This window comes from Pogona vitticeps, chromosome 4 (assembly GCF_051106095.1).
Source record: "Pogona vitticeps strain Pit_001003342236 chromosome 4, PviZW2.1, whole genome shotgun sequence".
Taxonomy (NCBI): Eukaryota; Metazoa; Chordata; class Lepidosauria; order Squamata; family Agamidae; genus Pogona; species Pogona vitticeps.
In genome coordinates, this window is record NC_135786.1 from 230,235,713 (window position 1) to 230,248,974 (window position 13,262).

At 45.8% G+C, this 13,262-nt stretch overlaps 1 protein-coding gene across 2 annotated transcripts in view; it reads right to left on the bottom strand.

Moving 5' to 3' along the window:
- KCNQ3 (potassium voltage-gated channel subfamily Q member 3) overlaps positions 1 to 12,895 on the bottom strand; it is a 179,000-nt gene extending 166,105 nt beyond the window's left edge. Inside the window, exon 1 of one of the 2 annotated variants that reach the window (XM_078391655.1) lies at positions 12,420 to 12,895. In XM_078391655.1, coding sequence (XP_078247781.1) covers positions 12,420 to 12,829 — 410 coding nt within the window. In that variant the 5' untranslated portion in view covers positions 12,830 to 12,895. The remainder of the gene's footprint in view (positions 1 to 12,419) is intronic. The other variant, XM_078391656.1, reaches the window with a different exon arrangement.
- Between the last annotated feature and the right edge of the window lie 367 nt (positions 12,896 to 13,262).

A 13,262-nucleotide genomic window follows, 5' to 3' on the forward strand; every position in this document is an offset into this window, starting at 1 on the left:
TGTCAGTACAATATGGTACCTTCCTTATTTGTACTTTCCTCTTATAATTTCTCGTGACTTCTCTAAGTCCCTTGTGTCGGCTAAATAATTAACAAAGAGAATGTACATTTTACCATGGCCATTTCATCCTGTCCTTGCACAGACTTGTAAAAGCAGTATTTATATGCATCCATTTCTCTCACTATCTCAATGACTGCACCACCCTTTATGAGCCTGCTTGAGTGTTAAGATCATCAAAAAAAAGTCCTTCCTCTTGGTCTGTTTGATGGGGACGCCTTCTCAGTTGCTGCTCCCAGACTCTGGAACTCCCTCCCACAGGAAGTTAGACTGGCCCCATCTTTACTGTCCCTCCACAAACAGGCAAAGACCTTTCTCTTCAGGCAAGCTTTCCCCAAGTGAATGGCTGCTGAGTAGGGTTTTTTAAATGGATCATTGTACCTCACTGCATTGAATGTGTTTTCATATTGATTATATTTTTTGTATTGCATTCATTGGTCCGTTTAATACTGTATTCCCATTGTTACTCATCTTAAATACTATCTTTTAATGGTTGTAAGCTGCTTTGGGTCCTTTTTAAAGATAAAGTTGGGTTAAAAATATATTAAATGAATAATAATAATGAATAACAACAATATGTATTTATGGAACAGAGATACACTTCATGTCAAACTTTCTTTGGCCCTTACTCTGGTTCTGGATTTCCAGTAAGGTCTTGACAAAGGTCTCTGGTGGAAGACCTCTGAGGAAATGTAGCCACTGTGGGGTAAGAGGAGAAGTCCTCTTGTTGACTGGAAACTGCTTGAAGGACAGAAAGAAAAAAGCATGGTGGAAATTTTTATTATTATTATTATTACAGTGATGCCTCACTTAACGAGCGATTTGTTTAACAACGAATCCACATAGTGACTTAGTTTTTGCGATCGCAAAAGTGATCACATAACGATGTTTTAAATGGGAAAGCATCGCTTTGCAATGAGCGGTAAGCTGTTTCGCTTACCGATTATCACATAACAATGTTTTTCCAACAGCTGATCGGCGGTTCCAAAATGGCCACCGGGTGAAGAAAATGGCCACCCACTGTGTTTTCGCTCCCTTTCCTCATTTACTAGGCAGCGAAAATGGTGGCCGCATGGAGGATTTCTGCACAACGGTGATTTTTTTGCCCATAGGAACACATTAAACATGTTTTAATACGTTCCTATGGGCTTTTTTGCCCCGCATAGCGACGAATCCACATAGCGATGATTTTTTCGGAACGGATTATCGTCGCTATGCGGGGCACCACTGCATTATTATTATTATTATTATTATTATTATTATTATTATTATTATTATTATTATTATTATTATTATTATTATTATTATTATTATTATTATTATTATTATTATTATTATTATTATTATTATTATTATTATTATTGCTGCAGTGGAGGGTTATAAATCCTTATCAGATTCCTTAAGGATTTCCAACTGTTTCCCGTCTTGCAGCAAAGATTTTAACAGCAGAAACACTGCGGTGGAGTCTCCAATGACCAAGACTTCATTATTTTTTACAAAGTATACTGGCAAATATTTATTAGGGCAACTCAGAGTATTAGCATCAATAATTAAAACCTGTCTAAATACACTGAGTGAAATGGGCCTTTGCTAATGCAGGATTCTTGCACAGACCGAGGCAGCTGCGCGGGCTGGGAGCACCGGCGTCCTTCCAGGAAGGCTGGAGTGGGAAACTCACATTCACCCCACAGAAGAAAGACACAATCTTTGCCTCTGCTTGAAATATTGTCCCTGACCGATACACATACTCAGACTGGCAAGCAGATGCACGAACTCACAGATTTTGCTAAGCCCACTGCCAGCAATATGAAGTCTAAAACCTTGAGGACTGTCTTGAAGGCTAGGGTGTCCCTTTGCAAGGAAGGCTAGGGTAGACCGAAGGTGGATCCGGACTGGGCCATAAATTATGGAGTGGTTTGCAGGAGACCAACGAGGTTTTTCTCTTTTGCTTCACAACAGCCACAGACACTCCTTGTTTATACGCACAGCCCTTTTCAAAAGTCTGCTTGAATGAAGATGAGGGGGAACCAGAATGGCTCTTACTTTTATAAGTTGAGAAAATACATCCTCATCTCAAGGCTTAATTCTAAGTAGGGCTAAAAAAGAGAGAGAGAGAGAACAGATACAAAAATGCCAGATCGGTGTTCCCTCTGAAATAAATTCTCACATCTATATTTGTGTTTTCTGTCTTGCTTACAACCTGCATTGATGACGATTTGGCTGCAGCAGCCAGCACTCCTGATCGACCGTATAAAGATGGCTCATTTACTCATTTTCCTTTGTTTGGTAAGGATCCAGGATGGCTCTACGGTGCCTAACGATCACTGAGGTTGATGTTGCAAATCAACCTGGAAATCTGGATGCCATTTTCAAGAAAGGGGTACATTTGGGAAAACTCAAGCGTCAAGTTCCAACTGCAGAAAGCCAAGGCAAGTTACCAGCAAAAGGGGGGCGGGGGTCGACTCTTTCTTATATAGCTTTCAGTGCAGGGGAAAACTGTTCACAGATTGTTGAAAAGCTGGCTAGGGAATTTAGAAAGCTGTTTTGTTTCCAAGTTCTGATTCTGCATTTCCCATCTAACTGAGGCAAATTAGGGTGTTTTATACAGTGTCATCTGTTTCTGCCTGCCATGGGGGAAAAAAAAATCTAAATAACGCAGAGCACAGACGCTTCCCAGGAAATCCTGTTCAGGCAGATCTGGCTTTGTGGATTTCACCAGCTATCCTTCACACACTTCCAAAATGGTCTTCAGAAACAGTGAGGTCTTGAACCTCGGTCTTCAAAAAAGAAAACGGAAATTGAGATCGTCAGGGTGCTGAAGTTCATACCACACTCTGTGCACATGCTTCTTCAAAAGGTATGTAGACTGCGGGGAAGATACGCAACAGAGAAATAACCACAACCCTGATGTGTCTCACCTTTGCTGCTTGATTTCTCATCTTTATTCACTGGGCCTCCCTGACTCCCTTCCCTTCACCCATCCATCTGGAAGTTCAGAAATGTTTCTAAGGGGCCTGATCCACTCAAAACAGGTCCATCATTAGGGTAAGGCAACTGGAACTTTGCTCCAGGGCACCAAAGGAGGTACCATGTATGTCGTTCTAATTGTGTTTCTTAAGAAAATAAAATTGCAAGACCTGCCAGCTTTGTTCACCTTCCTTTCTTCCTTCCTTCTGTTTTTGGAAACATGAACTATGTTTTTCCTTAGTCTCCCCTATTTTCTGGAGGGAGTGGTTTGCATCCATACTGGTTGCAGACCCTGTTACTTGTTCCATCTGCCAAAAGGGGCTCGTCACAACCCTGCCTCATCGTGAGCAATAGAGGTTTCTCTTCTCTTAAAGACGCCAGCTGGCTGGATGGCTCAGTGGTTTAGGTATCTGGCTACAGAGCCAGAGTTCAGCTCTCCACTGTGTTTCCTGGGAGAAAAGCCAGGCTGGGTGGCCTTGGGCAAACTGCACGGTCCCAGGGTGCCCCCAGAAGAAGGGAAGGGTCAACCACCTCTGAGTATCCTCTACCTGGAACAGCCTGAAAAGGGTTGCCATAGATCCAAATTGACTTGATAGCACATTGTTGTTGTTGTTGTTGTTGTTGTTGTTGTTGTTGTTGTTGTTGTTGTTGTTGTTGTTGTTGTTGTTGTTGTTGTTAACCAGTGTAGTTAATGGTAATTGAAGTGTACCAACATCTGGAGGTCTTTAGTTTGCCACCTGGAGATACTGGAATGGTTCGAGAAGCTCTTGAGAAAAGTTGTTGTTGTTGCTGCTGCTGCTGCTGTTGTTGTTGTTGTTGATGTTGTTGTTAAAAACATCAGGCATAGTCAAAATTATAAAAACATTGCCTGGCATTATATAACAGATACACTTTTTTACCAAAAAACTAAGTATCTGTTAAATATTGGCGCAGTATGTATGCTGTTTCTAATATTGCCTCTTTTTCTAGCTCTGATGGTGTGATGATGATGATGATTGTTGTTGTTGTTGCCATTGGTGGTGGTGCTGGTGGTGAGGATGATGATGATAATGATAATAATAATAATGAGGAGGAGGAGAAGGAGGAGGAGAACTGGTCCAGCAAAATAATGGTAAAAGCAGCTCCCAGTCACACCAGGCCAGTTCCCTTTTCACCAACTTGCCAGGACCCATAGACAGCAGGATGACATGAACTGTAGGAGTGTAAAAGGACCGGGCGGAAATGAGACACATCTCTGCGTTCCCTGAAATAATTGAAGTAGGCAGTATTATTCCGCATTCTGCCTATTTTATGGATTATAGTGAAGTGCTGTCTGATACAAGTCTGGTTGAAAGACGGTGGCTGACATCCAACTGCTAGTGCCAACTAAAGTAGACCCACTGAATCAATAGCTAGAAGAGATTCAATCAATCAATTACTGAATGACAAGCCAACACTTGAGCAAAACCCACTGACTTGATAGATCCTAGTCTAGTTCAAACATGCAGCTGAATTTGGGTGAAAGAAGCCTAACTGGAGAGAACAGAGGTCTTGAAGTTGTCCATCAGCAGTTAACACCTGGCTAGTGCAGACGGCAGGTAGGCAGGCCAACAGATCAGTGTTTTCCCCCTATCTATGGGATGTATTTCTATGCATTTCTAAATTTGCATCTAAACATACGAATCAACACATGCATTTTATTGTACGATTCAGTGCTCTTGCTTTTGTAAACCCCACTTTTTTGTGTGTGTGTGTAATGTGTTTTTTTAAAAAAAAAAAACAAGCCCTCATCTTACTTTCAACTCAAACACACTGCCAGCACTATCGTCTGCTATTTAATGATTTAATGGACAATAAAATCATGTCATAAAGGCATCCAGGATAAGCTATGGTTTGTTTTGGACCACATGCTGTTGTCTGTTTATGTAATCGAGATTTTGCCTTGTTTGTTTTCAAATTTAGCCCCAGCCATTTGGTTCCAACGGGCCTTGGCAGACTGTAGAAAGAGGGCATTCGGGTGCCCCCCTCACCAACAACAGCACCCTGTTGGCTGATCTTTCCACTCTGAAAAGACTGCTGGATTGCTTCTGAATTGAGTTCCACATCATCGTCTTAAAATGGCACAGCTGGAAGGGACCTTATAGATCATCCACTCCAACCCTTTGTCAAGGAAGCCCAGTGGGGAATAGAACCCCCAACCTCTGGCTCCGCAGCCAGAGACCTAAACCACTGAGCTATTCACATGTCAGGAAGAGGATGGGAGCAGAGAATGCCCACATCCACAGCTTGGGAGTGATGTGTTATAAGTCAGTGGTCCTCAACCTTTTTCAGTCCGCGGACTGGCTGGGGAAGGCAGGGCACCCCTGTGCCCGTGAGCATGTGCGACCAAGCGCCCTCTCTCGCGCATGGGCACACGCATGCCTGTGCAAGCACCACCCTGCCGTTTGTGCATGTGCTCAAGCGCTCACCCACGCATGCACAAACAGTGCTGTGGTGCTCACACGGGCATGCTGGAGTGCGTGCGCAGGTGCAAACAGACTGTGTAGGGGTGAGTGCGTGGGGGGGCGGGAGGTTTGTCTCAGTGGCCCGGTGCGGCTCAGGCCACGGATCGGCACTGGGCTATGGACTGGGGATTGGGGACATCTGATATAAATAACAAAATTTTGTGGAATGCAGTATATCCCTTTTCAGCATAACAGTGTTTCTTTTGCAAATAACAAATAAACTGTTACTTTTTCATGCAACAAATAACTGGTTTGTTACTTATCCGTGGTGACCTTTGTAGGGAATAGAAATGTTGTAGGGACATTTTGCAGAGTTTCCCCCCAAATATTTGGGTCATTTTTGGCAGCTTTTTTATTTTCTGAAAATGAATATAAAAAGTAACTAGAATGCAACAACTTATGATTTTGGTTACTTGGTGATTACTTCGGCAATAATGAATGCTTCAGGGTGGGGAGGTTTCGTAAGGTCATACGACAACGAAATCTGAAACAGCAATTTCCGTAACTCTGTCTATACCATGCAGGTAATGTATGAATCAAACATTTTCATGTGCCACCAGTTCTGAGTTAGGACAAACATTTCCAGGGTTTTCTGGAGAATACTCAGAAGCAGTTTGCTGTTCGCTTCTTCTGGGGGCATCCTGGGGACTGTGCAGCTTGCTCAAGACCACGTAGGCTGGTTCTACTCACAGGAGATACATAGGCTGGCTCTTTCCCAAGGATGCACAGTGGGGAATTGAACTCCCAGCCTCTGATTCCACAACCAGATATCTAAACCATCTGTCCAACCAGCTCACCTGTACACATATATAATTGCTATAATTATATATATATTGCTATAATTGCTATAATTAGGAATATAGTTATGCAACTGTCCCATGGGGAGCATCACTAGAATTATGGGAATGATGGAAAGTAATCCAGAACATCTGGGAATGATGGAAAGTAATCCAGAACATCTGGAAAGCCAAAACCTTGCCTTCTGGTGGTGCCTCCCACCTCCCACTACAGCAAAACTGTCAGTTTTATCACTGCATGACTCTACTCTCATGATAGCCTGGCCAATGTAGAGTTAGAGTGCTGAATTTCTGTACTCCAGTGACTCACGCAACTCCCTGTACAGGCAACAAAGAGCTGCAGTGAAAGCTGAAGAACAAATGACAGAGGACATAGATAAAGTGTAGTATCAAAAGGACATGTACGCTTACCACTGTTTTTCAGTCTATGATCTGAGAAATGTCTTGACAGAAGCTGCTGCTGATTCAAGTGATGGTATCATTGTCAACAACATCCAATACGCATGTGACACACAATTTATATAATCTTCAGAGATTATGCAACAGATGATGTACTTTTATGCAAAAAAGGTAACTTCGAGTAGTGAATTTTCTCAAGATAGAAATCTCTATAGACAGTATCTGTTGTAAATCAAGTTGTGCAACTTTTCATGTAACACATCTTGCTTACACATATTTCTTAACTCGAGACAACCCACCTCCAAAGATTATGCCTTTTTACACAACAGCGCAACAGGATTTTGGTCAGTTAAGCAAACATGCTCCAAAATTTAACGTTAAGACACCAAGCTTATGGCCACCAGTGGAAAGCAAGCAGCTCAAGAAATCGAGAAAAAGATCTAAAATGAAAGTATACGCATAGTGGTTATTTTGTTAACAAATAGGACAACCTTGGATTTAGGATGAATGAACAATAATAGCATAGCCACTCAGCATGAGAATAGATATCTCAGTACAGTTTCCATAAGATGAAGAAGGAAAACGAAAAGGAAGCCAGCATAAACATGGTTTGAGAATGCTCATTCTGCAATGTGATATCTTCTCGAGTCTATTGTATGCCCAAAAACTGTAGACTTTTAAAAAGCAGCAATAAAAAAATCAGCAGAAACTGAAATGTCGATTGACTGTGGAATGACAAGAAATTCTCCAATCAAAAGGGTAACCAGTGAAGAAGTACTAAAGCCAATCAATAAAGGCCAAGAAGCTACAAAAATCGCAAGATGCTGTAAGATGGAATTTTTCAACCAAGTAAGGAAAAATGAAAAAGACAAGACTGTTAAAGCTGATCATTCATGGTGAAAGAAGTAGGGACAGGAGTCCAGAAAGGAGAAAAACATGTTGACTGAAACACTTGGGAGATCGGTTTGGAGGGAATATATGGTATAGTCAGAGTAGCCATGGTGATGTCCATCCTCCGGTAGGAGACCAGTAGACAAAAAAAGATGAAAACCGCAGATGGCAAGTACAACCTGAAAAGAGTCAGTCCTCCCTCCTCTTCCTCTGTGAAATGCAGCATCATATAAAAATCATACAATCATAGAATAATTGAGTTGGTAGGGGCCTATAATGCTATCAAGTCCAACCCCCTGCTCAGTGCAAGAATCCAAAGCAAAGCAGATCTGACAGTGGCCAATTTTCTCTTGAATGCTTCCAGCACTGGAGTGCTCAACACCTCCAGAGATAATTGGTTCCATTGTTGTACCGCTCTAACAGTTAAGATGTTTCCCCTGATATTCCGTCTTAATCTGGCTTCCAGTAACTATAGCCCATGATTATGTGGTCTGCACACTGCGATGACTACGAACAGATTCTGCCCCTCTTCTGTATACCTTTCAAGTATTTGGCAGGGTAGTTGAGTGAATTACGTGTCTGGCTGCAGAGCCAGAGGTTGGAAGTTCAATTCCCCACTGTGCTTCCTGGGGGAAGAGCCAGACTGGGTGGCCTTCGGCCAGCTGCGCAGTCCCAGGATGCCCCCAGAAGAAGGGAATGGTACATTAGATCCTGGCCGTGAACGCGTTCGCGAATACCTAGAATGATACATCGCTTCTGTGTATCCTCTACCTAGAAAATCCCGAAAAGGGTTGCCATGGGTCAGAATTAAAACAAAGCATGCTCTTTTGTTTCAGAATCATGGAGTTGTTCCAGTGCAAATGTATTACCCAAGCCCCACCACCAACCACCCTAATTTTCTCATGATCAATTCATTTAAAGCTATTAATTCCGTTGCTAGCTCCCATTTACACCTCCGTCTTTCTCCAAGGACAATTTTGCACGCCCCATGTACAAGGCTAGGAGGTTTCAATCTAAGAAGCTTGGCGTGCCTAACGTACAGTCCCACACACAAGCTCCCTTCTGTTCGCAGGGTCAGATCTCCTTAGCTGCAGGCGCATGCATGTCGTTCTCTGGTCCAGAATGGGTGATTATGTGGTTGGAGGGCAGAATGCAACCTTCTGCCTAAAGTCAGTATTCTAGTTCTTCTCTGAGAAACCCCTGAGGGGAAGAGGAACTGTTTTGCTTCTCTGCTGTCAAATCACTTCAGGCCCCAACAGAGGTTCCAGGCATGTGAGATGCTCAAAGAGTTTGCCACTGTCACTCCCTGGTAGGTTTCCATAGGTAAAGTTTCCCCTTGACATTTAGTCCAGTCATGTTTCCAAGCTGTAGAGCCAGCATTTGTCCAAAGACAGTTTCCGTGGTCATGTGGCCAGCGTGACTAGACACGGAACGCCATTACCTTCCCACCATGGTGGTACCTATTTACCTACTTGCATTTATATGCTTTCGAACTGCTAGGTTGGCGGGAGCTGGGACAAGTGACGGGAGCTCACTCCATCATGTGGATTCGATCTTACGACTGCAGGTCTTCTGACCTTGCAGCACAGAGGCTCCTGTGGTTTAACCCGCAGCGCCGCCATGTCCCTAGGTTTCCATAGCCGAGGGTAAATTTGAACTCGGGTCTCCTGAGTATTAGCCTGACACTCTTTCCACGGCACCACACTGGCTCCCGATGAGAAGAAAAAGCAGTGGCAGAAAGCGAAAAGGAAAGTGGCAGAAAGCTCTGGCCGTGCCCACCTCCTTAGGCACCTTAGACACCCTGCAGGCAAGGGAATCAAGACTAGAGGAGAACATTCTTGCTTCCCACAAACCTTTCTTAGGAGAACCTCCGTGCACACTGGTAAGTCACCTGCTGACATGACATTACTGGGATGATCATGAGGACATTCTCATCCTACCTGCAAAAAGCTTGCAGGGACCTATCTGGTCTCCTTCTGCTGTATACAACCCTGTATAGTAGGTTAGACTGAGACACAGTGACTCGGTCCTGAAGATTAGCCAATAATCCTTACTGATGACCAGGACTTTGAACCTGGCTTTTTTTCCATTCATCTCCCTGATCTCTATACCAGATTGGTTCCTAGGCAGAGCCGTTCAGCATCCAGAGAGGGGCTGCATGCTCTGGTGCAGGCTGGTGCAACAGAACCATCCACTGGATTGTGTCCATTAAGCATGCGAGACAGCAAAACCTCTGCTTGCAATTTTAGTTAAGTGTTGCCACCTCTGACTGTTTCTTTCCCCAAGACCTCCATCCTCCTGAATATCAAGTACTCAGCCTCTAAATGGCACCATGGCTTTTAGGTTACTCCACAATATCATACTTATTACTTTTTTAAATGAACACAAGCTGAATGCATCTCATCCTTTTCTCCTACAACTGGGGTGTGGAAGAAGAGTGGGCCTCCAGCTGTTATTGGTCTATGACTCCCTTCTCTGCTTATTTGCTACGTTGGCTGTGGATGATGGGAGTTGCAGTCCAATAATATCTGGGAAGGAACCAGCTGTCCAGCCCCCTCAAAGGTACTCATCTCTGACTGTTGCATCCTTCAAGCTTCACAATGAATTATGGATTTTTACAACGAAATGTAAAGAAGTGTTGAAGCCTTAGACCCTTTGAACTGAACCTTTACAATGAAATGAAAGAGGTGTTTAATTTTTAGTCTCTTTAAACGGAGCCTCTACTGAACTCAATTTCTGGAAGATTATCAAGTTAGCAAGAATATCACAAGAACCTCCATAGACAGTCACAGGCTACCATGTTTTTTTTAAAAAAATACCAGCCCCAAATAGCACAACTTCCATATCTTGCTTTCCAGGATCATTTGGCAGTCTAGAAGCAGAACACTGGCTTATGTGAATCTGCAGTCTGACTCTTTTTATTTATTTATTTATTTATTTATTTATTTATTTATTTATTTATTTATTTATTTATTTATTTATTTATTTATTTGCTTTTATACTGTGCCATCTGGCCTGGGGCCGCACATATATGCTTTGTAAAAAGAAAGAAAGGGAAAAAAATATAATCAGTCATGAGTTTCCAAATGCTTATACTCCTCTATACTGAAACACAGAGTTGAATTTCAGTAGACAGCACGGCATTTAGACAAACGAAACACAATCCCCCCCCCACTCCAAATCCCTGATCTTTCACCATTTGGTTGAAGTCTGGCTCTTTGAGGCAGGCTTCCTAACATTTTCAACACATTTTTGTTCACGACCTCTCTAAAAGCGTAGACAAAAACAATCCATTTCCCCCTTCTTTTTCAAATTGGAAACCAGCAAAGCCATTGCAATGGCTTATTGTCATCACGGGGCATTGTTTTCAGAGCACAAAGAATTTCCCCAGAGAAATTCCCAATCCGTTTCTTTCTTTGTTGACAACAAGTTTCCATGAGATTCCTGCCTCGGCGAGGATGATAAAGCAAAGCGATCGGATCATCACATGCTACCGTTTCTATGGCAAATTCCCCACACCACCTTGAGGGCTCTAGACTTTCAGGAAAACATGTTCGCTTGCATGTGACTGAGATAACATTACGTTATCGCAGCCTTCCCATCTTGCGGCTGCAAATTCCTCCGAGGTTCAGCTTTTCGAAAGGCAAATAAAACCACGCCATCCAGGAGCAAAAGGGGACCACTCCAATCATCTTGGCAACCCTTCTCTAACCAGAGAAGAAAGATATTGGGGAGGGGGGGTTGGTTTGGTAGTGGGGAGGACGTAAGCACTAGCACATCACCTAGTCCCAAAAAAGAACCACATCAAAATTATGTCCTCACAAGAGCCTTGATGCATCTTAATGGCAGTCTTGACCCAGAAAGAAAATCCTTAATTTCCTTCCTTAATTGTGTACGAGAGTTCACGCATGCATGTGTGCGTGCATCAAAATCGGAATTTCAGGTCTGTGCACGAATCCAGAAGGTTTCTCAAGAATCCATCTCTCTGGATGTCTGTTTCGCCCGTTCCTGCTTCTGCAGCGACAAGAAATAACAGGGCACTTTTATTTAAAACCGCTCAGAGAAGACAGAGCTGAGTTAAGAGCAGAGCTGGGAAGCATGACTTCCAAAGCCTGAGGATTCTGGGAGTTGTGGTCCCAAAAAAAGCAACCTTTCCAAGCTCTTTGCTCAAGAAATGCCTTTGGGAAGATAACGGACTCGTGCATCAGAAACACAAGGTATGCAAAGGCAGATACAAGGAAAAAACCTTCCTAGCAGATGAGGTTAGCCAAGGGACTTTTAGACACAAAGCAGGGAGACAATTAATGTGGATCTGCAGCTGCCTTGACTGCCTACTACAGAGCAGAGCTGGGAGACCAACCACAGCTCCCGGGGAGGCGTTTGTGCTCCACAAGAGCAGCACATCTGGATTCTCAGCCCCCTGTGATGCAAAGGAAGGCAGGCCACTGAAGCACGTCTGCAGCCTGGTGGAGCCCAACCAGGAAAGGTTCAGAAGAATCCATACCGTGGCATGTTACTAGGCCAACCCAGAAAGGCACCAAAAATGGGTGCAAAAGCTGGGGGAGATCTCCAGACCTGCTTCATCGGGTCCGCAAACACACCAGGCGCGCGGAGGGATGGAGAGCTCCAGAGCTTCGGATCCCTTCCTGCTCCTGAGAAGCCCACCCAAAGCAAGGCATCGGTGCCAGGCGTGACCCCCAACCACCCCCTCGCCTCTCCTTCCCAACCCCAACAGGGCAGGGTCGTGTGTGCGCCACACCTGGTTCCCAACCCCGCTTCCCCCCGCCGCCCCCCCCCGCCGGCCACAGCTGGCCCGGAGACTCACACGAAGGCGTGATAGAGCAGCGCCCAGCCCCTCGGCCTCTCCAGCGCGTCGTAGATCAAAGTTTGGACCCGCCGGTATTTGACGTTGTTCCTCTTGACCGGGTGGCTCAGGGGGGTCTTGGCCAGGAGCCCGATCCCTTGCGGGGCCCGCTTGCCTTCTTCTCGGCTCCCGCCGCCTTCCAAGAGGAGGGTCCCCTCCTTGTCCGCCCCGGGCCCCAGCGCCAAAGTCCCTTGCTCCAGATCTCCCGCCGGGGCGGAGAAAGCCCCTCTCGTCTTCTCCTCGGAGTCCCCCCCGGCCCGTCCGGAGCCCCTGGGCTCATCAGCCCCGCCGGCCCCCGAGAGGCGCCGCGAGGCCGAGGATGATGCCGCCGCCGCCGCCGCCGCCGCCGCCTTCCGGGACTTCACGCCCATGGCGGTGGGCTCCTGGGCGCCCGGCCCCTCCGGGCAGCGCAGCCCGGGCGATCCTCAGCGGCGAGCGCAAGCGGGGATGCGGCGGGCAAGGGCAAGGGGGCCGGCGGCGGAGGAGGAGGAGGAGGAGGAAGAGGGGCGGCTGCCAGGGGCGGCCCCAGGCCATGGTCTGAGCCCAGCCAGCGCTCGAGGGGGGAAAGGGGGCCCCCGGACGGGGCAGGGCGAGGGGGGCCAAGACCGCGACCACGAGGAAGAGGAGGAGGAGGAGGAAGGTCCGCCGGCGATCACATCCTGGCTCCGAGCATCCCGGGCTCCGAGGCAGAGGCGCATCGGCGGCTCCGTCGAGCCAACGAGGGGGCGTCGGGTCTCGGAGAAGGGAAGCAGCGGTTGCGGCGGCGGCGGCGACACCTGGACCAGCCCGGCGGGGAGGAGCCGC